This window comes from Grampus griseus (assembly GCF_964374135.1).
Source record: "Grampus griseus genome assembly, chromosome: 11".
NCBI lineage: Eukaryota > Metazoa > Chordata > Mammalia > Artiodactyla > Delphinidae > Grampus > Grampus griseus.
The window spans coordinates 39,454,833-39,482,255 of NC_139005.1; the positions used below are offsets into that span (position 1 = coordinate 39,454,833).

Below are 27,423 nucleotides of genomic sequence, written 5' to 3' on the forward strand. Positions count from 1 at the left end.
TCTGGCTTGGTGTACCAACCTACCATGTATGACTGCCAGAGAGTTGCAGCCACATTTGTATTTCCTTAACTGGTAGCTAGGTTGCTTTAGTTAAGGAAGCCAGTCATCCAGGCAGGAGGAAGAAGAGCCAATGAAAATGAGAGAGAAATAACTGTCAGAAAGCTACACTTACTAGTGACCCAATGGAGGGAATGAGGAAGAGTCAAAACCAGCTTAAGGTCCCATAGGATGTGGCCCCACCCATCAAGGCATTCTTTTTTTTTTTTGGCGATACGCAGGCCTCTCACTGTTGTGGCCTCTCCCATTGCGGAGCACAGGCTCAGAGGCCATGGCTCACGGGCCCAGCTGCTCTGTGGCATGTGGGATCTTCCCGGACCGGGGCATGAACCCGTGTCCCCTGCATTGGCAGGCGGACTCTCAACCACTGCGCCACCAGGGAAGCCCCCATCAAGGCATTCTTATTTCGTTATGTCTGCCCCAATTTTCCTTATCTGTAATACAATCTCATAGGGTTATTGTGAGGACCAATGAGAAAGTATGTAAAGTGCTAAAACAGGGCCTGGCCTGCAGTAAGTTCTCAGGAAATTTTAGCTACCTATAGTTACATTTCCCAATTTCCTACTCTAACAAGCCTGCACATCTTCAACCCAGATTCCAAGTCCTCGCTCATGTTGGTACTTCTGTCTGGAATGGCCTTTCTAGTCTCCTCCACTTACACAGGCTACAACAGCCTATTCAGGCCCTACTTTCTCCACAAGGCCTCCTATGTACAAATATGACATTTAGCACCCGTTCAACTCATCTTGATTAAGTAACAATGTTGCTTTGGCAGCTAACAATCTTATACCTTTAAGAAGCTATTTCTTAATTTTGGTGTGTTTTTCAGTGCCTAATACGGTGCTACACTGTAGATGTTCAGTAACTCCTGCTTGAAGAAAGGAAGGGGAGAAAAATCTGGATTCTGGGCAATAAAAAGGTCACCTGAACCTTAAAGCAGTGCTTCTCAACTCCGGTTTCCCAGTATGTGGAGAGGTCTTGCCAGGATGATCACAAAATTCTCTGCAATTCTCAAAACAAGATTACTTTTAATTATACTTTAGTTCTAAAGCAAACCTAAATCTGTCACACAGCACCTTCTGAAGAACGGAGTGTTATGAAATCAAACAATTATAGGGACAACACAATCCCCAAAGGTCTGGGAACCATTGATAATGCTGCCTCTGGTAGAGTGGTAAGGACAGAAGCAGACAGACAGCAGACAGCAGCAAAGGGAGTGAGAAACGGGTGCAGAGCATATAAAACTCAATGGTATCTATTCCACATTGGGCACATACATCGATATTGTCAACAATCCTGTCAGGGAGGGATCATTATCTCCAGATCTGCCTGACTTCCTAGCCATGCCCTTTCTTTCCCTAATCCTCCTTGCCAATTCTGTTAATGAGAAGGGGTGCTGCATTTGGAGATGTTGTGTGGCCAAGTAAATATGCCTTCCTGACCATCTTCGTAGAGACGGTACTCTTTGCTGCTTGAGGGAAGGGAATGGACTTTATTTTAGGAAGCTGGGAGGGCGTCAAGGGGACAAGAATAAGGAGGGATGGAAGTTGAGGGTGAGAGGTGAGCCTCAGGCCTGGGGAGTAATCTACAGGATGTAGTTTAAGGGAAACCAATTAGTTCTCCTTGTCCCCAGGTATCTCCTGCCCAACATATTAAGGTGCTACGAATCAGCACCATTATGGTCTTATGGTTTAAGGCCTTATTTTCAGCAGGCCTTTAAGATATATGCATTACATGATCTTTTGATCATGTAATAGGCCTGTGAAAACAGGCCTACCAACGTAGAAATACTAATTAGTTTATCAGATTAGTCGTCACCTGGAGTGACATGACAGTAGGGCATCAGGATCTGATAGAATGAGACAAGAGCAGGTTTAGAAAGTAGGAAGGAAAGGTCCACAGCTTGGACTGTGTTTCTGAAATCCTTCTGAAAGGGGGAGGGTGGTGGTAATGGGCACCTGGTGTGGACTGAGGGAAATGGGAGGTGGAAAGATACTAAAGGTAAACTTAGCCTGCTTCCAAATGTCGGCTTTATCAAGCACTACCTGGAACCCTAAGTATGCTTTCACCTCCAGACACTGAACTCAAAGTGTCACAGGGTGAGGGAGGTGAGTGGGCAACTTGGACGCACATGGAAATCTGGAATACTACAGGCTACAACCATACCTCCAGCTTCCAGGAGCCACAGAGCTAAACCAGGTGCAAGGGATACAAAAGTGCCACTTTCCAAATGAGAGGCAGGTGGGTTCCTCGCCAGCCCCTGATACCTGTGGCTAAGCCCTGGCAGCTTAACAAGTACCATCCACCATCTCTTGCATCCTGGGAGAAGGCTCCTCTGCACAAATCCAGTCCACCCTCTGCGCAGCATTTTTCCTTTGGCCGGGAAGGGAACCGATCCTGAAGGCCACTAGAGGGCAGTATATAGCAGGGACCCTGTGCAGGAAGAGCATAGCCGCTACAGGGAAGGGTGGGCTCCTGGTGGTACCGCCAACCCCTACCATTCCCCGGGCCCTGACACTCTCCTTCCAGTGCAGTCCAACTTCCTCGGAGCTTCCATTCCTAACTCAGGGGCACTTGCCTGCCTGGATTCCAGGTGTCTGCTGCGTTGGACCCAGAGGTTCCAGAAACACCCAGGCCAGGAAAGCAGAGCTAGAAATAATGGGAGAGGGGAGAGGGGAAAGGTGGAGGAAGCCAGTAGAAACAACAACCAGGACAGGTGATCAGGAAGGGGGCTCAGGTTTTAATTCCTATGTGCCCTTGCTTGGAGAGCCTATGCCCCCTCTACCCCCATACATCTGGGCTCAGCCCATCAGGAGGGATAGGTTCTAGCCCTCTGTCCAGGTTCTTTCTCTTGATCAAGAGTGTGTGGGGATTATTATGCATTAGCTAGGGATTCCCATGAGTCATCAGTTGGTCCAGTTACATCCCCCCAAGAAACATCAGCCCCATGTAGACCCCTTACACCAGAGTAGGATGGGGATTACGGTGATTCTTGAGGGAGGGACCAGGACTGCAGGCTAACAATTGGGGGCCAGAATTCTTTAAGTATCAGTACCCACAGTGGCCTGAGCCACCTCTGGAGCCCCTATGAACAGAAAAAGGACGTTTTTGGGTTTTCTTGTTCCTTAGGTAACCCTGGTCCCTCCAACAGTCGGTATGCAAACATGTGGGCAGAATGCTAGTCCTCTCTGGGTGGGAAAAAGAACTAGCAGCCTAGAAAAGGGCAGACTCTTCTGGTCTCTGTTGCTGGTCGATTGGGATGCCTCCTCTGAGAGGAGGAAGCAGGGTGGGACGACCTGCTGGGGAAGGAGAGGGGAATGGGAAGTAAAGTATGGTTCCCTTTCTCCGTACCCCCCTCCCCCAATCTGGAGGTAAATCACCATCTGAATAGAGATATTTCCCAATAAGCTCCTGGAAGCCTTCCCTTTATTAGCCCACTTGTAGGAAAATGTCAGATGTCAGATTGGCTCCCATGTCAGATAACTGTTAACGCTGTGCCCCAGCCCCTCATCTTGCCAGGCGGGGCAAGCAGATTATTATATTACAATTTATAAATAGAAAATAAAATAAAATAATCGGGTGGGGCTGAGGCACTGGGGAAGAAGAGGAGAAATAGTCCTCGTCGACGAGTACCCATCATCAACCCCATCTACTTAGGACCCAACCTCTCAGTTAGAGGTTGCCCCTAAACCATCGCGTCCATTTTTCTCCCTATCCCTCCCTCCCTCCCAATCAGCATCGTCTGCTGCCCACATCTCCAGATCTCAGCCCGCACACTCCCGTTTAGGCGGATGCCACGAGGTTTCTATGCCTGGAGCGCTCAGTCCAGCAGCTCCTCCGCCAAGCGATAGAGGAACCGAGAGTACCAATGCATGCCAGTTGGCTGGACGGCCCCGCCCGGAAGCAGCGCCCCCAGCGCGTGCAGCAGGCGCAGAGGAGCAAAGGCGCGGTGCGCCCACTGGTGACTCTCCAGAACCGCGTAGCACGAGGCCAGGACATCGTTGACCAGCAGCGTCCCGTGCGCTGTGAGCGGTGCGAACACGCCAACGGCTTCCTCCCGCGCCACTCGGGCCACGCGCGCAGGCCGAAGGGCGTCCCCGCCTGGCGCCAGCACCGAGTCCCCCGCGCGCAGCCGGCGCGCGAACACCGGTGCAAAGTCGCCTGGCTCGGGCGCAGGCCCTCGAGCGGCGAACACCAGGTGCCAGGGAGTGAGCAACAGCTTGCGCGGGGGCCGCTCGGTCTCCACAGCCACGAAAGAGGCCCGGCGCTGCAAGTCCCGGTCCAGGAAGAGCAGCACGGGTGTGGGCACCACCCGGCCTGCCGCGTCTGCAGCCAGCACCCAGTCACCGCGGTGCAGTTCCCGCAGCCCCTTCCGCTCGCCGCTCCGCAGGCGCACGGTGGCATTTCCCGGAAAGCAGCCGCCTGCCCTGACCGCCAGTGAGTTATCTGGAGGGGACAAGCAGAGAGAGGATTGCATGGAGACCAGTTCCAGAATGTTAGTACATATTGTCAAAGACGTGGGTCAAGCCCAGCGCAGACCTCACCAGTCCCGGAACAACATGCAAGTTCCCACGGATCTGGTCCTAACCTGGGCAGAAACGGAAGGGGGTTTACAACACTAACGCCCGCCTGGGGAACCCTAGAGTCGCAACAGGGCTGCGTACCCTCAGTTTCCCGGAGGGACCTCACCACCCACCCCGTACTGTACCGGCTTTGACAGACACGTGGACGTGGTTGCGGGACTCGTAATAGACCCAGTCGAAGCCGGCTTCCACTGCCAGGCGCGCCAGCAACCCATACTTATTGCGGTCGCGGTCGGACGTGGTGATATCCAGGGCACGTCCTTCGTAGTGAAGTGAGTCCTGAGCGTGGTGGCCGTCCTCGTCCCAGCCCTCGGTCACCCGTAGGCGCACTCCGGGCCACATGTTCATCACCGCAATAGCCAGCGCGTTCACCCGCTCTTTACAACGCTGGCGGAGAATAAAGGAGTCAGTCTCCTCAGTACCACTACCACCAGCATGGGGGCTAAAGCGACCTGGACGGGCGGGTTAATTCTTCTTTGTTTTCCCGACACCCCTCCAGTCCCTCCCAGATTTTGAGTGTCCTGAGGAAGTGAGAATCTGAATGGGTGTAGTCGCTAATCTATGCTCTCCAGAACGTCGTTGGCGAACTGTGGGGTCACCCCTGATATTGAGAGGGAGCGCCCAAACCTAGTTCTTTCCCCCACTTTTAATTTCCGCCCCTCATCCCTAGTTGTTCTGGGACCTCAGTTCAACCTGGGAGAGGGCAAGAGTGGAGAGAGCGGGTGTAAGCTTGGTCAGGGAGGGGTTGAGCAGCCCGGCTCCGCGAGAGGAGCCCCTGTTTTGGCCTGGCCCCCGCCCCAAGCCCCGGCTGCCCTCCCTCCGCCTGATTCATCTTTTGTTTCGTTGCCTTCCCTGGCACCGGGCATCGCTTCCTTCCTTCCTTCCTCCTCCTCCTTTCAGCCCCTAGCATTAACCCTTTCGTGGTGCGAGTGCCCCCCCACAGAGGTGCCCAAGCGGAGCCGTGCGGGATCTAGGCTGCTGGAAAAAGGGTTGGGGCGGCGGGGGCTGCGCGAAGTACAATGGCCATTCTCCCGGATGACTTAACCGAGCGAGAATCCCGGGCCGAGGCCGGGGACGCGCCGGGAGAAGCGGACTCAGCAGCTCCATCCACAAAGGCGCTTTTCAGCCGCCCCGGCTCAGAGAGAGGAAAGGGCAGAAAGCCGCGCCCCCCATCCCTGCTCCGGCCCGCCGGGTCCCCTCCCCCAGCGCGGCCAGCCCTCCCAGTTCCAGCTCGGGCTCCGCCAGCCCTGAGAGCCCCCAGTCTCTCCGTTTCTGCTCCGGAGGCAGCGCAGAAAGGCGTGGGAGTAACACCTGAGAATAACGCGAGCAGCCCTTGCGCGGATCTGGGGGGCCCCCTGCAGGGTGGGAGTGGAGAGGAGGAAAAGCAGCAGCGGCTGGAAGCCTGCGCCGGGGGAGTGAGACCACGGTTATCTCGGCCGCTCCAGTCTGGGAGCCGGAGACCTTGGCGCGCACCACAGCACGGACCTCGCGGGAGGAGGCACAGAGAGGACAGCTTCCTTTTCTTCTCCCCGCTCTGACCTCTCCTCGGACTTGGTTTTCTCCTAACTGCCAGAGGGACGTTTCCCCCCTGCCCTTCTTCCCGAGTCTTCTACACCTCCGCAGGGTTGGAGAGGAGGGGAGGGGGAAGACAGGAAAAGTGGTAACTCCTTCCAACTTTTTGTCGTTTTGTCCCCTAAGGAGGCCCTGAGGCCTTGACCTGCGGGGGCAGCAGCCCAGTGCAGAGCCAACTCAATGGAGGCCTTTTGCAGCCAGGGTGTGGGAGATAAGCAGGACCGAGGGGGGTTCCCAGGCCTGTCAGAGCCTCTCCTGGGCCTATCCCTTGTTCTGCCCCCTCTGCTGCAGGTGGAAACCAGAGGAAAGGGCCAGGATATTCCATCCCTGGCCAGGAGGGAAGGAGTATCCCCTTCCCAATCTCTGGGGAGGAGGAATGCTTCAGGGCAAGAGCAAGAAGGAATTCTTTCTCCCCTGGACAGGTTTTCCTAACAAAGTAACCTGGAAAACTATGGCAGTTAATCAGAGGAAATCCGTACCCCTCCCTCTCCCCCCACCTCCCCACTCCATACACAATTAGGTGGTGTAATGGAAAGTGTATAGGACTTAGAATCAGGAGTCCTGAATTCTAGTCCCAGGCATGCCACTAATTAGTTTCAAGATTTTGATTAAATCACTTTTCCTCCTGGGGCCCAGCTCTCATGTAAAAATGGGAGGCGGGGGTGGGGGTGGGGTGGGGGGGGTGGAAGAATGTGACCTCCAAGTTTCCTTCCAGCTCTGACATTTGAGATCACAGGGCAGAGGTGGTCCTTCACACCTCACCATAGGTTGGTTAGGTTCTGGTCTGCAGCAGATGCTTAATACATGGTAGTTGAATTCATTTTAACCCTTTAATTCCAAGGAAAGTCCCTGAGCTACACTGAGTTTGAGGGACACAGGAACCCTTTGATTCTCAGGTGGGCCCATCTGTTCTTCCCATCAAAGATCACTTTTCACTCCAGGACAGTCGTTTAGACTCTAGAATAGCTTTACCTTGGTTCTGAGATGCCTCCCCCATGCCAAAGACAATTCTTGCCCAGCCCCTCCTCAGGTAGATGGCCTGATGACCTGACCCTTGGTCACCCCTTTCCCAGCCCCTTCAGTCTCTTTAGCCCACAGAGCTTTAACACAATCAGGTCAGGAGCCAGGCTAAGGGTAGAGCTTTCTGTCTGCTGCCTAGCCAGCTCCTGGCCCCCAGCTCACCCCAGCCCTTCCTGCCTGGCTCGGTAGCTGACCCCCGGTCCACGCCTCAGCCATTTCCCGTCTCGCCTGCCGCCATCCTCCTTTCCCCGCCCTCCCTGTCTCTCCCAGCTTCACTCTCACTAGTCCCTTCTCCCCCTCCCCATGCAGCCTCTCCCTGGATCCCTCCTGATCACTCAGTACAGCCAGCAGAGGTGTGAGTGTGTGTGTGTGTGTGTGTTTTGGGGTGGGGGGCGGGTGAGGGGTGAGGAGTGTAGGTAGATCCTTGAGATCAAGGTCCCTATAGATGAAGTCCAGCTCACACCATCCCCCGTCCCCTCCGCCAGCTGCCAGAGAGCAGAGAAATTGGCGGTGCCCTCGAGCAGGTGGGGAGAGGCCCTCCTTACCTCGGTCATCAAGCGGTCTGCACCACTGTTCTCCTCATCCTTGAAGATGATGTCGGGGTTGTAGTTAGGCACCAGGTCCCGGAAGCGCTCAGAGCCTCTTGTCACCCTCCCCTCGGCCGGCCCACTGGCGCCCAGGGTCCGCTCGGGCACGCTGGGCACAAATTGCTTGTAGAGCAGCGGCACGAGCTGCTTGCGCACATAGCGGCGCCGGCCAACCGGCCCCCGGCCCGGCCCGCAGCTCTGGGCCGGCAGCGCCAGAAGTGCCAAGCAGCACAGGGGCACCAGACTGGCCGGCAGCGCCATGGATGCAGCGGACTCGGGCCAAAAGGGAACGTTCTTGTCCTCACCAGCTCGCTCGTCAGTTGGGCATCTCCCCCTGCACCAGAGAGCGCAGCAGGCAGAGCTGCCCCCAGAGTGCCCTAGAGCTCTTGTGGCTCAGCACACCTGGCTGCCGCTAGCTCTGCCTACATACCCCCGGGGGGTCTGGAACCTGCTACTGACCGGCCATCATAGCAGGGAAGGGGGGTCGTGGGTAAGTGCCAATCCTGCCGGGCTCTGCCGTCAGGCTCCGGCTCTGCCAGAACGCCGGGGCTCCGCCTTAAGTGGCCCCTGGCCCCGCCCCCCGCCCTTCTCCCAGGACCGTCCCGCCCCCTACCACCGGGGCGGGGGCTCTAGTCGGCCACCGCTGGTCCACTTCGTTTCCACCCTGGAAACCAGGCAGGCACCTGCCTAGGAAATTCTAACAGCTGTACAGTCCTTGGCTGCCTGGATAAGCATCCCTCTACCTCTAAGCCTATGTGTGGCACCAAACCACCCTGATACTCGAATCGGATCTTTGCTCTCCCCAAGCCTACCTGGCAGGCCATGTCCCCCCGCTATCATCTAGGAGCTATGGGATCCAATTTCTGCCCAAGGCCAGCCAAGCCCTTTGGGCACACAACCAGAGCCTCCCTTCTGTGGTCCTCCCCCACTTCCATCTCTCCTCCTTAGCGGTAACCAAGACTGGAAGGGCTGGATACCAGGGGACCATTTTCCCAGGTAGCTTTGCAGTCTTCTGCTGGGAGCTTCCCCAGAATGAGGAACAGAGCTTCATACCTATAGCCTGGTTTAGGACTTCAAACTTTTGTCCCCTCTTATCCTTGCCAAACACCCAACTTGTGGATTGGAAGCTGCTGGAGGGCAGTGGGTACTTAAAGTCACAGTCTCTAACAGTCTGATGATCTCTTCCCTTTACCCTCCATCTAGTCACCTCTTTATCTTTCTCCTTCTCTGCCCCCGCTGGAGCCATTCGGGTCTCATCTCAGAGGCTCTGAGCCTGCAACACTTCACCCATTAATCTACTATCATTTAGAAATCTTTCTCTTGGGCTTCCCTGGTGGCGCAGTGGTTGGGAGTCCACCTGCCGATGCAGGGGACGCGGGTTCGTGCCCCGGTCCGGGAAGATCCCACATGCCGCGGAGCGGCTGGGCCCACGAGCCATGGCCACTGAGCCTGCGCGTCCGGAGCCTGTGCTCCGCAACGGGAGAGGCCACAACAGTGAGAGGCCCGCGTACTGCAAAAAAAAAATCTTTCTCTAAGAAGCCTTGCCTGATGTTCTGACACTGGACCTCTATGTTTCCTTGAGAACCAGTGATTAACTGCCATCCACTGTGGTATGGTATTAAAATGTCACCCTTACTACACACAGCAGTTCTTAAGCACAAACTTAAACACAATCTCAGCTGAGCACCTGGCCTATAGTAGGGTGCTCAGCAAGTATTTGTGGCACTACACTTTTTTTTTTTTTGGTATTCCATACTCACTCCTCACTCAGCTCTATGGCTAACATTCACAGTAATGTGTACATTAGAAAAAAGCAGCCCTTCCTCAAGCCACCTGATTGCCATTTGCAAGAAAAGTCGTAGTAACTATACATACAGTGACTGTGAGGTGAATGGTGCCTCTAGCAGTTGTGCAATGTACAAGCTACATAACCATGAGCGGAAACTTTGCCTCTACCCCCAACATAGCAGGGGGGCTTGTAGAGTATTCAAGACACTGATAGCCTCGGGAAAGATGGAGTTAGGTTCTTCTCTGAGAATCATAAACCCTTGTCAGGCAGCCACTTCTTTTACTCTACATCCAATAGGCAGGTCAAGGAGGAAAGGGCTTGTGTAGGGGGGAAGGGGATATTATATAGGGGGATGTTATCCCATTCCTACACTGATGCCCACCTACCCCCAATAACCAAGGCACAGAAATAAGGTCTGGGCATAGGGAAAAGTCAGGTGACCAGCCAGCTTTAAGGAAGGCTAAGGGAAGAGGAGCTTCCCACTGCCTAATTGTATGGTCTAACACCAGACCCAAGTCCCCAAAGGTCACTGAGGACGCGGATGGAGGGGAAGGGAAAGGATGGTGGGAAGGACCCCTCTGTTTCTCTCTGCAGACTCAGGACTGGTGGGAGCAAAGCTGTTCAAATAGACACAGAGACAGGCCCTTTAAAAAAACCAAAGCAGACCCTGGGATCAACTTTATTGCTGATGGTTGTGGCCTCTCCTCCCTATGACCCCGTCTCTCCAGTGGTCCATAGCTCCTCCAGGATAGCACAGGGCTTAGGCTCTGCTGGGCCAGAGGCAAGGGAGACAATCTGCCTTCCAAGTCTGCCTCCAGCTCAGTCCCTCCCCTGCGCCCATCCCACCCTATTGCACATCAAATCATGTAAACATGGCTATGGGCATGGCCCGGAACAGCAGTGAGGCAGATTGATGTGTAAACGAATTTGGGACGGGGAGCCAGACCCAGTCACCCAGCCCCACCTCACGCTGGGGCCCACAGTTAAATCTGGAAAAGCTGGGGGGCCTGGTCCCAAACTCTGGCTCAGATGATGCAACAGTGCAGACAGCTCAGCTCCCCTCTGCCACCCACCCTCTCAGATTCCAGGTCCTGAGGTCCACCCACCCCTGGGCACCCCTCCAGGCCTGGGCAGCAGATGGCAGTGTCCAGTTTTCTCCCTCCCACCCCCAGCTGGAGGTCACTGGTGCTGGGTCTTCCTAGATGCCCGGGGGAAACCGGAAACCGGCAATGGCAGTCTGTCCAGCCCTGTGGAAGAGGCAGGGTGGGCAGTCAAAAGCGGGATATAGGTTCAGTCCTCAGGGATAAGACAACCAAGCCACAGAATGGGTGGATGAGATACACTGCAAACAAAGCAGACAGCATGCCATCTCTCCTGCTTGGGATGACCACTGTTCCAGAGGGCTCCATCCCACAACCCCACCAGCCTCACCCCCACTCCCTCTCACCAAAGGCCCGGATCAGCTCTGCCCGCACAGCTGCGGTGAAGGTTTTCACCAAACAGAGAGTGGTGAGGCCCGCGAAGGCTGCGTTGTAGAGGAACACGATGTAGAAATTGCCCAGCCAGTTGAAGCGTCCGAAGTCACCCAGAAGGTCCAAACGAGTGAGCCCTGAAGTACAAAGGCCAGGATGGGAGGTAGGCCTCCCCAACCCTTCCCTGGCTCAGAGTCCAGCTTTCTGCTGCCTCCTGGTGGCCACATCTCAACACTGCAACTAATAGGTTGGCTTCTATTCATTAGTTATTCCTATCTCCCAAGCTCTGTCTCAGGGACAGTTCAGGGCTATTGAAGAAAGTGTCAGCAGCTAGGCTTGCTTTAACTTCCCTTCCAGAGTTTGGCATCTTCTCCTCCCATGGGGGGTGCCCTCTGGCTCCAGGAGTCCTGAGGAGCATCCTGGGCCTGCTACTTGTTCCTGGGCCAGGAGCCTACAAGCCAAATGTCACCAAATGTTTTTTTTAGTAGACAGAGCAGTGTGGAGGCTAAGAGCTCTGACTCTGGTCATGGCTGCTTTGGTTCATATCCGAACTCCACCCTATCTAACTGTGTGATCTGGGGCAAATTCATTAAATATCTGTGCCTCCGTTTCTTCAACTATAGAGAAAATAATGGGACTGTGAGAATTAAATGAGACAACACACACAAAGCACTATATGTGCCAGGCACTATTCCAACACTTACCAAGCCCCTAACAATAATAATATAATCATCATAAATTAAAATTCTGGAGGGCTTCCCTGGTGGCGCAGTGGTTGAGAGTCCGCCTGCCGATGCAGGGGACATGGGTTCGTGCCCCGGTCCGGGAAGATCCCACATGCCGCGGAGCGGCTGCGCCCGTGAGCCACGGCGGCTGAGCCTGCACGTCCGGAGCCTGTTGCTCCGCGGCAGGAGAGGCCACAAAAGTGAGAGGCCCGCGTACCGCAAAAAAAAAAAAAATTCTGGAGCCCCGCCCCCCCCCCCCCCACTTAAAAAATATTCCTACCAGCATCCAACCTTAAAGGAACTAACTGGTGGACCCACAGGCCAAGTTTCCTAAATCGCCATGGCATAAGTACAAATGGTACAGTAGAGAGAATATGAACTTAAGAATCAAATAGAACTGACTTAAATACTAAATCATGTACAGTATACGGATGATGATGGTGGGGAGGTGGGGAACCTATGCAACTCCCCTACTACCTTGGGTGAAGCAGTTACAGTTTTGAACATTTTTACCAGGTAATGCTAGATCATAGCTAAAGATGGGAGAAGAATTGAGCATGTTATTTCATGCCCAGCATGTAGAAAAAGCCCTGGACACTGGACTGGGGTTCAGGAGACAGAGGTTCTAGCCTGGCTTGGCCTTGCTTCAAACAAGCTGTATAACTCTGGGTAAATCAGTTAGCTTTTCTGTTTCTCTCTCTCTCTTTTTTTTTAATCTTAGTTTGGCCACGCAGCACAGCAAGCCAGGATCTTATTTCCCCGACCAGGGATGGAACCCGCGCACCCTGGAGTGTAAGTACAGAGTCTTAACCGCTGGACCGCCGGTAAAGTCCCTGTTTTTCGTCTTTTAAATGAGAATGTTGGGACTTCCCTGGCGGTCCAGCGGTTAAGACTCCGTGCTGCCACTGCAGGGGGCAAGGGTTGATCCCTCATGCCGCAGAAAAAGAAAGAACTGTTTATCAGATGATCCACCGCAAAAGAAGATTTGGGGGAAAGTGGTGCTTCTCCACCAAAAAAAAGAAATGTAAGTAGGGGAGGCTGTGGGATGGATGTAGCAAATGGAAAAAGTATGAGCTTTGAAGCAACACTACTCTGAAGCTCAGCATAGCATTTTATAGAGCCTCTGTTTCTCCATCTGTAAAATGGAGATAATCCCTCCTCATAGGTTTGTTGTGGGAATTAGAGAGAGCATGAATATAATGTGTCTGCTTAGTACCAGCAGGTACTCAAAAAAAGCCAATTCTCTTACCTCCTTTTGCTACTTACCCAGGGTTCGAGAGAAGACAGGAAGTGCTGAGCTTAGGACCAGGAGACAGACACAGTTCCCAATTATCTGGGTGGGATTAAGGAAAGGGCAGGTCAGGGTAGCAGAGCTGCCAGCACCTAGTGCCCAGGCACGCCCCCCAGGCCAGCTACCTGCGTCATGGCTGTGTCATGCCATCTGGGCCGCAGTCCCCAGAAGAGTGGAGAGCTGTAGAATCCCACGACCGAGGAAACCATCAGGTAACTGTCACTGGGTTAGGGAAGAACTGGTCTGCTCCCAGGGATTAATGCCTCATCTCAAAGGGAACAGACCTCTCTCCCCCAGCGCTCCTTTCAAATCAAGTCTTTTCCTTCTTTCTGAACCCCGGGTTGGCCAAGTCTTGCCCCCTTCCCTATCACTCCCACTGTAGCTCTGCCCAGCAACCCAGAGGAGACAGGTTTGGTGAAGAGAGGCAACGGTGGGTTTCCAGAAAGATACAAGATGAGTACGACCTGAACGACGGCACCAAAGGAGCCCAGCTTGGAGAAGGAGACCTGGCCCAGGGAGGCACCCTGAGAGATGGAGCAGTGTCACTGTGCAGCACGCCCCACCATCATCAATGCCACCCGCACCCAGCCTACCCTCTGGCCTCAGCTTCTGCCCCCTCACCCAGCCTTTCTTAGGCCCTCCCCAAAAGATACGGTGGGAGGGCAGCCCAGTACCTGCATGCCCCGGGGCATGGCAGCCTCATCGATGAGCAGCTCCAGGATGTGGATGGCCACAATGAGCACAGACAGACCCTGTGTGAGGCAAGGTCATGCACTCCCATCCCTGTCCCAGCCCACAGTTGTATCCAGAGTTGAATGTTAAGAGCAGACACTCTGGTCCAACATTTTCAGTTTCCAGTTAGCTGTGTGGGACCTCCTGAAGGCTGATGCTAGCAAGAGAGCACCTTTGAGGGTATTATAAGGTGCACCCTCTCCAGATGGGAAGGATTGCAAAAAGGCCAAATAGAAAAATATACCTCTTCCTCCAGACAAATAAGACTTACTCCCAAGTCCAGGATGTAGCAAATGGAGGGATGGACTGGATTTCGACCCTTATTTTCACCCCAGAGCAAACCTGCATAACTGCTTAGGCCCTGCGCGGCCTTGGGCAAACTCCTTAACTTCCCAGTTTCGTCATCTACAAAATGGGGACTGATGTGCTCAGTACAAGGCGGGACACAAAGTAGATACTCGCTGAGAGGCAACTACAATTATTGATGATAACCAGGTCCTTGCATCTCCTCCCTGCTCCCTGAGAAGGTCTAAGGTACTCAAGGGCCTACTACCTCCCACCCCCACCAAGGCTGGTATCCGTACCGTCAGTACCAGCAAGCACAGCATGGCCAGTGGGTAGCCCAGGTTCCGCTGCCAGGCTGAAGCCTTCCGCCGCTTCTCTGTGCAGGGATGGGAAGCAGTTAGCAAGGGCCTAGAATGAGGCTCTCTTCTCCTTGGGGAAAGCAGGCATCCCAGTGCCTACCAACCCACATACCCAGCAGGACCCTCTGTGTCTGCAGAGCCAGGACCCGTCTGTGCAGCAGTTCCATGTCCAAGGGCAGCCAGCAGGAAGTGGGATCTGAGGGCAGAGAAGATGGTGCTGTCCCCGAGTCCTGCACAGGCCCTGCCCAAGCCACGCTCACCATCCCAACTGGGAAGAGCTGCGTCTCACTGCAAATCCTGCGGGTCAAAGCTGCCTCCTCAAAGGCTGAGCAGTGCAGCTGCTCCTCCAGGTCCTCCAGCAGCTGTGGGCGGGGGAAAGGGAGGGATGGGCTGTCAGAGGCTCCCTGATCCCAAAGGCCCCAGGAGAAGCCTGCTCATCTCAGGCCTCCTTTGTCCTATTCCTTCCCCTTCCCTCATTCACCGCCCTGCGGCCAGGCACTTTATGCAGTCCCTCCCAGCTGCCATGTCTTCTGCTTTGTATGCCTGGTGACCAGCTCCAGGTGATGAGGGTCAAGGATACAGGAGCCAGCAAAGGCTGTGGCCCTCTGCAAGGTGTGCACTGCACAACTGTAGGGTTGCTTCATTGTTTGGCTCCAGCTTTGCAGGAAGCCCGTCCTGCAGGATCAAAGGACAAGGGGCACTACATACCCGGGGCTTGACCAGCAGCTTCCCAGTGACCGAGAACATGCGGGCGAGACCTAGCGGAGTACACACTGTGGGGACAGGAGCCAGTCACCTACCAGACCCTTCTCTCTACCGCTTCCCCTACCCACCCTTCCATTTCATCCTCCACCCTGGTTGCTCTGGCCTGAGGACCTTACCCATTCCCTCTCAGGTCCTGAACACTCACCCAGGAGCAGCAGGACCCCGAGGAAGGAGATGCAGGAGTAGAGGTAGGGGAGGTAGTACTCCCAGAAGTCTAAGGGTAAAAAAAAGTACGTCAGCCCATCTCTCTCCTCCTGCTTACTGGGGGATGACAGGCCTCAGAGTCTAGGCAAAGGCACAAGACAAAAGCCTATAGGGGTTAGGAAAGTAATGTAAATGAGGAAAGCTGGCCAGACGAAGGAGCGACAGAGACTATAGCAAACTGGAGATCCTATCTAAAGGGCACAACCACTATTTGGCCCAAGTCACTGGGGCCTAGTGTGGCCAGATCCTCAACCTTGTCAAGCAAAGCCAGAAACCTGGATATTAATGTGAAATCTCCCCGTTTCAACAGACTCACATTTTTTTTAATCATTGTATGGGCCCAATGGAACACTTCTACAGGTTGGATTTGGCCTGAAATCCATCCGTCTGAAACTTCAGTCTAAGGGGGAAGGTCCCAAACTGCTCCACTTTAGAGGGATACAGTTGGTCCGGGCAAGGGAACATCGGCCAGCTGAAGAGTCAGCCGGCCTGGAGGGTGGGGAGGAAGCTGGCCTTCTCACCATACAGGGACTCCGTGCTGGCCTTACTGTTGTCCACAATGGCTGACGCCACCCACACCATTCCCAGCACCAGCAGAGTGAGGAACATCAGCATCACCACCGTCTCGTAGACCCGGGCCAGGACACCCTACAGGAGGAGGCAGTAGGTGGGGGGCGGGCAGTGTGGGGAAGGAAGGAGACGGCAGAGATGGCAGCTTGGCTGGGGACCCGAGAGGACCGGATTCAGGAGGCAGCGGAGGGCGTTTCCCGCTTACTCTGCTAAGTCACTCTGTCCTCCTGCCCCACAGTCCGGGATCATTCCCTCTACTGGATATCCTTCATTTGCAATCCCCCTCCCCAGATCCCTTCTCCATCCCTGTCTTGCCCTGGGAGGCTGACCCCGAGGTCTGTGTCACATAAGCTCTTTGCCCTCTGGTTTCCTGTTCACCTTGCCCAATGGGAAGGGCTGGCAGGAGAGTGGAAGGTAGGAAGAGAAAGAGTCCAGGGTAATTTTTTGTGTTTCCTCCCACCTTGGGCACCTTGGACACTAGCTCCTCTCCTGGGTGGCCACACCTCCCCAGTTTCCACTATCAGTGGCTTCCAGAAATTATTTCTTCCTTTGGCTCCCACAGGCTTAGGGGTGGTAATGACCTCCTGTTGTCACTAGCGCCTCAAGCTCCTTAGTGCTGATTAAACCTCTGCAAATAGTCTCTTCATTAAAATCTCTTCAGTTGAACCATCTCAGTGGAATCCTGTCTCCTGTCTGCACAGATTGATTGATACATTCCCCCACTCACCTTTCTGGAGCCAGCGAAGCCCTCAGACTCAGTGAAGAAATATGCAAAGGGCATGAGGAAGATGAGGGACAAGTTGGAGAAGAGGAAAACGAAGTTCCAGAGGCCTAGAGCAAAAAAGGAGAAGCAGAGATGGTCATTAAGGGGGGACCCCAACCCACTGGGGACTGACCATGTGGCAGGGAAGGCGGGAGGGATGGGGTGCTCTATGACTGATTAGCCCAGGCTGTCTGTGTCTGCCCTACCCTATCTGCTCTCCATCCCCACCCTCAGCTGCAACCAGGATCGATGTACCATGGATGAGGGAGCCGTTGAGCCACTGGATGTAGTAGTTCCGAGGCAGTGAGAGCAGCACCTCGTTGCTGATGATGGAGAAGGGCAGGAGCAGGACAGCACCCAGGGCGACTGCCAGGGTGAAGGTGCACAGCTCGAGCCTGGGCAGAGAAGGGGAAGTGCCTCTGATTAGCTCAGACACTCACTTCCATGGGCCCAAGAAGCCCCATTCATCCCCACAGGCACTTGTGACTTCTCCTAGAACCAGCTGTAGCAGTGACAGACCTAGGGAAAGAGCTGTCTAGCTGGGGCTCTACTCACTGCCTCCCCACCGTAGCCCTTACCTCCAGGAAAGCCTTGGCATGTGGGATGGGAACACCTCAGGCATTTATGGGAAACTGGTCGCCCGCCATATCACTTGCCCAGACTGTCCCCAGGAATGAGGTCCTCCCGCACTTGCCTATAGGGTGTGCCGGGCATGATGCCAAGCTAAAGGGCCTGACTTCTCTGCTCAGCTCAGGGAAGTGGATTTCTGAGCTTGCCTTCTTCAGCCTGGACAGAGCAGGGTCACTCCATATGGCTATGCCCTATGGGAAGGTACTAAGGCAAAGCGGGGACAAGGGGAGTTGAAACCCAGCTTCATAGCCAAGGCCTGTGCCCTGGGCTGCATCAGCTGAAAAGAAGGGACAATTATCTAGCTGGTCCATTGGAGGTGAGAGAGGGGGGTTGCCTTTTAATCTGTTGCCTGTTGAATCAGAGGGGTCATCTCTATATTTTTCTCTTTAGGTGCTAGTGAATAATAACTGCCTAGATTAAGGGCCATCCTCTCAGAAATAAGCATGCCCCGCCTTTGGGCGTTCCACCTTCCCCATCCCCTGCCGTTTCCATCAGTCTGTATCCCCACCCCACATCCTCTCCAGTGGCTGCTGGGAGGTGACGCCAAGCTGGAGCCACTTCTGGTGACTTAGGCCCGCAGAAGAGGCTTCAGAGTTCCCGGCCAAGAGGCTGCTTGAAGCTCCCGGCCCAACCTGGGAGACAGGAACAGCAGCTTTTCCAAGCATCCCTAGGATAGCGTAAAGCCAGAAGAAGCCAGAAATGGGGCGGAAGCAGAAACTCTCTCTTCTGACACCTTACTCTCCCCCAGCTCCAGGGGCCTCAGATCCCAGCTTCTAAAGGCTACTAGTGCCAGGTGCTGAGACAATGACACTTACGCAATCTTGTTGACTGTAGCATCTTCATCATCCGCTACAAAAGACAGAGGCATGGGGAAGAGGCAGGCCATCAGTGTGCAGCTCTGGGAGCCATCTGTGTTGCAGTGTGCTCTCCTGCTCCCTCCTGTCTCCTGAAAGAAGGGCCTGGGCCCACTGAGGCAGAGCTGGGCAGGAGGCCCTGGGAGAGCTCACACTATGAACCCCACAACCTATTCTCTAGCCAGGGTGGCAGCTAAAAAATCAGTGGTCCCAGGGGCTTCCCTGGTGGCGCAGTGGTTGAGAGTCTGCCTGCCGATGCAGGGGACACAGGTTCGTGCCCCGGTCCGGGAAGATCCCACATGCCGTGGAGCGGCTAGGCCCGTGAGCCATGGCCGCTGAGCCTGCACATCTGGAGCCTGTTGCTCCGCAACGGGAGAGGCCACAACAGTGAGAGGCCCGCGTGCCGCAAAAAAAAAAAAAAAATCAGTGGTCCCAGGTGGAGAGAGTATGGACCAGAAATTCCCCCACTTCCCTCCTTCCCCAGCTCTCCTCCATCATAGGTTCCTCTTTGTAAGCTGCAAATACAATGAATGACTGGTCTGTGAGGTTGGTTACATCAGTGGCTAGGTATAGCAAAGGGAAATGGCGGGGGCGCAGGGCGGGGAGGGAGAATCATGGAGAAAGTCCCCAGGGAAATCACACTGAGGACTAGCTGCCTTCTTGTCTGAGGGTGCATAAAGCCGTCTGGAAGGGAGGAAAGCTTCAGGCCAGGACAGGAAGATCTGGACAGGCTGGAGCTAGGAACTGTGGTAAGTGTGTCCCTCCCCTTAACCACACAATGCCTACAGAAAGCTTTAATCTGAACTCTCTACCAAGAGGAAGGTCACCATCACCAGGTCCTGGGGCCCCCGTGGTCAGGGAGGTCTCTGGTCCTGGGTATAGGAGCACTAGGAGAGGAGATGACAGAGCTTGTGCCCATGATAACATTCACCCTGCAGCTGCCTGCTTTAGGTTCACAGAGAGCTTTCACATTAGCCATCATATCTGCTCTACACAATGACAGTGGACTGGGTAGAGACTGTTAGGCTCATTTTGTAGAGGATGCAACTGAGGGTCACAAGAGTTGCATTACTTGCCCTGTGGCTCTGTTAGTTGAGGGACTTCCATCTAGACTTTCCACTCTACCACCTTGTCTCTGCCTGTGGAGGGAGGGAAGCAGAAGAGACAGAGGCTCCAGAACGGCCACCCCTCCTTTCCCAGCAGGCACCATAGGCTGCTTCCCCTGAGGCTGGTGCCATGGCAACAGGAACACTGGCAGAGGGCAGGTAGAAGGGAGGGAAGTCACAAGTACCTGTGGTGAACTCAGCAGGCTTCTTGAAGCGGGTCAGGGCGATGTGGCAGAGGATGTAGAGTGTCGCAAACAGAAGTGTTGAGATCTGTGGCAGAGTGTGAGCGAGATGAGAAGCTCTAAGCCCCACACATTTCACAGCCCCAATGGCCTCTCTTAATTCCACAAGGACACTTTCCCAAAACTAGGCTCCATACTTCCAGGGGTTCCATCTTTCTCCCCAGTACTTCCTTCTAGTCAAGGCCTCAGGGGCCTACAAGAAGCATCAGACAGGGGCTGTCCCATGCACTTGGGAAAACAGTACCATGCCCAGCTCTACAAGGGTTTTTTCCCAGGAAAAAAATAGTTCCAACTGAACCCTGGTTGGTAAATTGTCAGAGAAGACTGCTAGAGATGCACATATCCGCACACCTGAAACAGGCCACAGAACCAGAGGGAATTTACTCCTAGCACATTATTGGAAAAGGAAGCAGGTTTGAGGGGAAGAAGGGGATGTCTGCATTGTCCTGGTGCTGCACCCCCCTCTTCCTCCACTCCCACCTTGATCCAAGCTCTAGGAGAAAAGAAGTAGGAATCATGTTCCTAGACCAACTCAGAGCTTCTACTCTGTTTATTCAGGGGCCCTGAAAGATCAGGTCTGCTCTGGGCCAAACTAGAGCCTCTTTGATGCCCTGTCCTTAATAGTAGGCTTTAATTGGGGCCCCACATCTATAAAGTTTCTAGAGCTGGCATCAGCCCCTTTAAAAGCTATCAATCCCTGGTCCCTACCTAAGGTGATTTGCAACTGCAGGGTAGGCCTCAAAGGGTCTGTCCCATGCCCCTGGGGGACTACTCCTCCAATGGACAGTTATGGCAGGACTTGGCCAGGTTATTCTACACATGCATGCATCCCTACTCTACCGCAAGTAAGCTGCTATTGCCCAGGGAAGGAGCCACTAGACAGTCTGGCTCCACAACCAGGGCCAGAGAATCTTGAGATGTTATTGCGTTTGAAGTAGGCAAGATCAGGGACTTCCCTGGTGGCGCAGTGGTTAAGAATCCACCTGCCAATGCAGGAGACACAAGTTTGAGCCCTGCTCCAGGAAGATCCCATGTGCCACGGAGCACCTAAGCCCGTGCACCACAACTACTGAGCCTGCGCTCTAGAGTCTGAGAGCCACAACTACTGAGCCCACCTGCCACAGCTACTGAAGCCCGCACATCTAGAGCCCATGCTCCGAAACAAGAGAAGCTGCTGCAATGAGAAGCCCATGCACCACAACAAAGAGTAGCCCCCACTCGCCGCAACTAGAGAAAGCCCGCACGCAGCAACGAAGACCCAACGGAGCCAAAAATAAATAAATTTAAAAAAGAAGGCAGAATCAGTCTCATAGGTGCTCCAGTCCCCAAGAGGAGCTGACCCTACAGGGAATCTGCATACAGCTCTCTATGCAAAGAGCGAAGTCATAGACCCCAGGAGAACCAAGGGTCCAGGACAAAACTGTAGCTTTTAGTATCAGGGAAGTAGGGTAGAATGAGCCACTCAGATTGTAACTGCAAGATTTTTACTGCCTAGTGCTCTGCCCTGGGCTTGCTTAATAAGCAGGAAGGTGGGAGGGCTCAAAAGGTCAGACTGGAGTTCCACGCAGTTCCATGCAGTTCCAGCAGAGGCTAGGTCATTTTCTAGAGCAGGGGATTGGAGCCAAGTGGTGGAGGTACTAGAAGCCTTCAGGCTGCCCTTGGCCAGCACTGATGTCCTCAGCTAATGGGACTAAAGGATGGGGGAGACATCCAGGAGGCTGCTTCTCTGTCCAAGGTCTCATCCCTCCCTGTTCTCTAGGAATGTGGGTCTCTGGCTCTACACTGTCTCAAGGCCTGGGTGTGCCTCCACGATATGCCCAACCCTGTCATGTGGAACTATCCACTAAGAAACACACAAGGAAAGCTTCCTGAAAGCAGATCTGGAGCTCTACACATGGACAGATATACTCCCTACTTCTCAGTCCTCACATATAAGGGCAGACCTAGTTATGCCATGGCTCACTTTAGCCCTCCTCCAATCTGAGGCTGCCCAGGGCAGACTACGGCCAAGTCTGAGAAAAATGAAGGATGACCCCATCAGTGGGTTCTCCACTCACTAACTTCTATTCTTCTAAACCCTTCCCTTTCCCTTTAGTATTTGTGGGTGAGGGCTACCCAGGGGAGCTCCAAGGGAGGAGACAGAGAAGAAAGGAGAGAGATGAGAGTTCAGAGCCGGCCTGAGAAAGATGCGATCCCCTAAACTCCACTGGGTGTCCCTGGCCCAGAAGTGAGGAGTCCCTTGCTGTGTGGCAGTTTCAGCTGTTACTCTAGGTGGCAGTGAGGCAGTAAGGAAAGCAGCCAGGTGCCCTCTGTAGCACCGGGGGAAACCACTCACAGGAAATCCCTGAATGGCTGGGAAGCTAGGAAACTCGGCTTGCAGGATTTCTAACAAACACCAATAAGGGGGAGGAAAAGAAGGGGAAACTTTAGTTGTTCCCCATCTCTACACAGTAGAATCCACCTCAGCAAGAGTACTTTCTTCTAAAGTGGGAAACCCACCAAAGTCCACTGTTCGTCTCCCCTTCATCAAACATTATTTGGGTTTGAGGGGTAAGTGCAAATAAGCCTCCCCCCAGCCAAACCCATCCCTCTCCAACCATCTGACTAAAACCGGCAGGCTCACCAGGCTCCCAGACACACGAAGACCTGCACTCCGAACATGGGCGGGGGTGGGGGACAGGAGGGGGGAGGGGCGTGTCGAGCGGGAGGAACGGAAACCGATCGGCTTTGTTTATCGCGCAGCTACCCAGCTGACCCGATCTAGGGATTCGCCAGCCCGAGCACTGGTCGGACCAGGGCCCTTCGTCGTTAGCCCCTGGACCAAGCATTGTCTGCCGGCACTCTGAGCCCAGGTGGTCTCACTCCGACCCGGACCCTCCCTCTCCCGCGACCCCCGTTCCCCACTTGGTCCTACCCTTCCTGCCCGGGTCCCGCACTCACAATGCACTCGCGGACCTTCTCGTGGAATAGCTGCTCTCGCACGGATAGCACTTCGTAGTCAGCTGCTTCCATACTCTGCTCAGCATGACTGGGGCGGGGGTGTCTCCGGGCCCGGGGAGGACCAGCGGGGATGAAACCGCCGCCGCCAAGCACCCGGACCCAGCGAAGGAGCCGTTTCTTGCAGCCTGTGACGAAGACTCGGGGTAATCTGGGGCTCAGGTTCTGTCGTCTGGACGCCCTTCCCTTAAAGGGGCAGGCACCCGCGGGCCTCGTTTTAAAGGGCCCCGGCCCCCCGCTGCTCCCTCCCCTTTAAGGTCAGGCTTCCGTAGAGTTTCAACGCAGACACCAGCCGATAGGCACGCTAAGAGGAAGCGCAAGTCCCGGTTCTATTTTACAAGAGGCAGAGCGACAACACAACGGATGGGCGGGATCATTCCAGGGAGCGGAACTCATTGGTTCCTACTGAGCTGCCGCTCTTCGCTAGAGGAACGCTGATAGGCTCGCCCCGTGGAAGGCGGGACCTTTGGGGCTTACCGGTGCTCGTTCTAAAACTAAGCAACTGTCTTTTTCACCTCCCGTAGTTGATGAGCAACGAGTGTGACCTTGGTTAAATAAGCCATTTGGATCAGGCCATCCAGGTGGAATGTGAGAGCACCATAGGGTTCTGAAAGGTACGGCTGCTCAGTAACAAAAGGCCCGTAGTAGCATTTTCTTTTTTTTTAATTTATTTTTTTATACAGCAGGTTCTTATTAGTTATCTATTTTATACATATTAGTGTATATATGTCAATCCCAATCTCCCAATTCATACCACCAGCACCACCACCATCCCCTCCCGCTTTCCCCCCTTGGTGTCCATACGTTTGTTCTCTACATCTGTGTCTTTATTTCTGCCCTGAAAACAGGTTCATCTGTACCATTTTTCTAGGTTCCACATATATGCGTTAATACAGGATATTTGTTTTTCTCTTTCTGACTTACTTCACTCTGTATGACAGTCTCTAGATGCAACCACGTCTCTACAAATGACCCAATTTCGTTCCTTTTTATGGCTGAGTAATATTCCATTGCGTAGTAGCATTTTCTGAAAGTGTTTATTGTGGGGTGAGGAACCCACTGCCGCCAAGTTTTCACTCAGTCACTTTTGTGGGAGCCCTAGTGTGTGCTAGAACAAATACCAAAGAAAAGTGGATAAGAAACTACAGAAATATCCATCTGAAACTTTGTGAGGAAATGCCCACAGGGGATCATGGGCTGAGTCAAACATTAGCTGACCACCTACTATGTGCCACTCACTTTATAGATTTTATCTCATTTTACCCAGGGAAAGCTATGATTAGCATTTTAGAGATTAGAAAATGGTGAGATATTGTCACAAGGGATGCAAGTTACCTTCCTATGACCTTGATACATGTACTGTTTGGGAAGTCCCACCTTCATGGAGTTAAACCCTTCCTCTAAAATGGAGGGAGTAGTACAGGGAAACTTAAAAGAAGGGATGAGTTTTGCAAAACCCCCCACTGAAGAATAAGAGCGCAATTCTAAAGGACTAGACTGTGTCCCGTTACTATCTGAGCAAGAGTCAGGGGCCAGAATGAACAAATGAATTCTGTACTCTTGAAACAGGGCATGTACCTTTATCTCTATTCTGTTTCCCCAGTGATTTGAAGTAGAACCTTGGGAAATAAAAAGCATATACTTGTATATACATACATATTTGTGTGTATGTTATATATAATATACTACATATGTGTATGTATGTATGTATGTATATATATATGTCTTTGGTAGTAGCAAGATAATGAGAGGACGTGAATAGCTGATTTCCCTTTTAGCAACCAAGCTTGGAGTGAAGAGAATCCAATGAGGAGAGTGGGCAGAGATAGAAAGAGAAGATAGCTGGCTGGGTCCTTGGCTCTGTTGCAGGGAAGGAAAGGAGAGCACAGGGAGGTGGCTTGGGCCTATTGCATGACCTTGGTGCTTAACTCTTATCTTTATCTCAAGCCAAAGTACTTTAACGATCTTGTTAAAACACAAATAAGATCTGCCCCTGCTCAAAATCCCTCAAAAGCAATCCATTTGCACTTAGAAATTCACCTGCCTTATAGTAAGAATACCAAGCCCTGGGAATTCCCTGGCGGTCCAAGTGGTTAGAACTTTCACTGCCGAGGGCCCAGATTCAATCCCTGGTCTGGAAACTAAGATTCCACAAGCCTCGAGGCGCTGCCAAAAAAAAAAAAAAAAGGCCCTCAGGGGTTACCAAATGGTGGCCTCTGGGCTGCATTAGACATGCTGTGTTTTGTTTGGCTCACAGAATCTTTAATAAATTTGAACAAACATGCCCTTGTCAGCCCAGCTGTGCATTTGAGTTTGTGACCTGTGAGCTAGCACCTCTCTACTGCTTCAACTTGGCATCATCTTCACCCTGACCTTTGGTCAGTTCCTGGTGGACCCTGCGAAGCTCTTTTCTTCCCCAGGGCTCTGCACTTGCTGTTTCCTCTGCCTGGAAGAGCGCTCCCCTTCCCCCTGCTTCTTCCCAATTCACTTTTGGTTGGCTGTGGTCTCCTTCAGGTTTGAGCTTAAATGTTACCCCACTGCCTTATCTAAAGCAACCTATTTTTGTAATTTCATTTATCACAAGTTGCCATAATTTAATTTGTTTGCATTTGTTTGTTTCCCCCGTATAGACTCCTAAAGGGAAATAATCATATTTGTTTTGAATGTGGTTATTTCCTTAGCTCTTAGCACCATGCCTAATTCATGTAGGTGCTCAAATATTGGTAAATGTAGTGAGAAAGATGGCAGGCATTGCTAATTATCAGAAGAGCTGGGTTCTGGTTCTAGCACTGTCATCCTGGGCTATGCCTGATCTCATTTGCAAAACTGGAAGACCCTTAAGATTACTTCCAAATCTATGAATCTAATGCTCACAGTCCTTTACAGTTTACAAGGTGCTGTGACATCACCCAAGTCACAGACTATTACAGCTGATTCTTTCAACAGCTGGCTAACATAAACTCTGCTTAGAGACTTATCATCATCCAGAATGTACAACTGAAGTGAACTTTAAGAGGCAAAATATCAATAAACAAATAAACTGGAGACCTCATAGTATAAGACAAACTTGAGCTCAGAACTGAGAGAAAGAATCTAGAAGACTTCCCTTGAGAAAGTAGTTTTGAGCCCAGCAGCAATCTGATTTATTTACCCACAGGTCCTTGAGTCCTTGTTTACAAATCCACGGGAAGCACAATAACTTTTTTCCATTGCCTATGTCTAGAATTGGTGAAAGCTTTTGTTTACTAAATTACCACTCAGAACACTATGCAAAAAGACACTACACATTCTCTTTTTAAACTTACCAAATCTCGTAAAGTTGCAGGATACAAAATTAATGCACAGAAATCTCTTGCATTCCTATACACTAACAATGAAAGATCAGAAAGAGAAATTAAGGAAACAATCCCATTCACCACTGCAACAAAAAGAATAAAATACCTAGGAAAAAACCTACCTAAGGAGGTAAAAGACCTGTACTCAGAAAACTATAAGACCCTGATGAAAGAAATCAAAGATGACACAAACAGATGGAGAGATATACCATGTTCTTGCATTGGAAGAATAAATATTGTGAAAATGACTATACTACCCAAAGCAATCTACAAATTCAATGCAATCCCTATCAAATGGCATTTTTTACAGAACTAGAACAAAAAAATCTTAAAATTTGTATGGAGACACAAAAGACCCCAAATAGCAAAAGCAATCTTGAGGGAAAAAAATGGAGCTGGAGGAATCAGACTCCCTGACTTCAGACTATACTACAAAGCTACAGTAATCAAGACAATATGGTACTGGCACAAAAACAGAAATATAGATCAATGGAACAGGATAGAAAGCCCAGAGATAAACCCACACACCTATGGTCAACTAATCTATGACAAAGGAGGCAAGGATATATTATGGAGAAAAGACAGTCTCTTCAATAAGTGGTGCTGGGAAAACTGGACAGCTACATGCGAAAGAATGAAATTAGAACACTCCCTAACACCATACACAAAAATAAACTCAAAATGGATTAAAGACCTAAATGTAAGACTGGACACTATAAAACTCTTAGAGGAAAACATAGGAAGAACACTCTTTGACATAAATCACAGCAAGATCTTTTTTGACCCACCTCCTAGAGTAATGGAAATAAAAACAAAAATAAACAAATGGGACCTAATGAAACTTAAAAGCTTTTGCACAGCAAAGGAAACTATAAACAAGATGAAAAGACAACCCTCAGAATGGGAGAAAATATTTGCAAATGAATCAACAGACAAAGGATTAATCTCCAAAATATATAAACAGCTCATGCAGCTCAATATTAAAAAAACAAACAACCCTATCCAAAAATGGGCAGAAGACCTAAATAGACATTTCTCCAAAGAAGACATACAGATGGCCAAGAGGCACATGAAAAGCTGCTCAACATCACTAATTATTAAAGAAATGCAAATCAAAACTACAATGAGGTATCACCTCACACCAGTTAGAATGGGCATCTTCAGAAAATCTACAAACAAAATGCTGGAGAGGGTGTGGAGAAAAGGGAACCCTCTTGCACTGTTGGTGGGAATGTAAATTGATACAGCCACTATGGAGAACAGTATGGAGGTTCCTTAAAAAACTAAAAATAGAATTACCATATAATCCAGCAATCCCACTACTGGGCATATATCCAGAGAAAACCATAATTCAAAAAGACACATGCACCCCAATGTTCACTGCAGCACTATTTTCAATAGCCAGGTTATGGAAGCAACCTAAATGCCCATCAACAGATGAATGGATAAAGAAGATGTAGTACATATATATACAATGAAATATTA

General features: G+C 52.0%; 2 protein-coding genes across 5 annotated transcripts; both read right to left on the reverse strand.

The window, feature by feature from the left end:
- Positions 1–3,877: 3,877 nt before the first annotated feature.
- On the reverse strand, positions 3,878–8,080 carry DHH (desert hedgehog signaling molecule; the record flags this gene model as incomplete). The annotated part of the gene is made up of 3 exons (XM_082666926.1): positions 3,878–4,503; positions 4,766–5,027; positions 7,778–8,080. 3 exons carry the CDS (start codon positions 8,078–8,080, stop codon positions 3,878–3,880), a joined length of 1,191 nt encoding a protein of 396 aa, XP_082523052.1.
- A 2,200-nt stretch (positions 8,081–10,280) lies between these two features.
- Positions 10,281–22,790, reverse strand: LMBR1L (limb development membrane protein 1 like). 4 transcript variants are annotated; one of them, XM_082666717.1, is made up of 17 exons: positions 22,547–22,790; positions 19,550–19,634; positions 18,220–18,253; positions 17,030–17,169; positions 16,739–16,842; positions 15,963–16,089; positions 15,383–15,451; positions 15,181–15,245; positions 14,762–14,834; positions 14,585–14,668; positions 14,413–14,489; positions 13,771–13,848; positions 13,547–13,620; positions 13,222–13,312; positions 13,072–13,138; positions 11,056–11,217; positions 10,281–10,855 (listed from the first exon to the last, which is right to left on the reverse strand). In XM_082666717.1, the coding sequence occupies exons 1-17, from the start codon at positions 22,616–22,618 to the stop codon at positions 10,788–10,790; spliced, it is 1,470 nt and encodes a 489-aa protein (XP_082522843.1). In that variant the 5' UTR covers positions 22,619–22,790; the 3' UTR covers positions 10,281–10,787. The 4 variants fall into 4 exon arrangements, with proteins under 4 accessions (XP_082522843.1, XP_082522845.1, XP_082522842.1 ...); XM_082666719.1 differs by having other exon boundaries at positions 19,550–19,665; XM_082666716.1 differs by having other exon boundaries at positions 14,585–14,834.
- Positions 22,791–27,423: the final 4,633 nt, after the last annotated feature.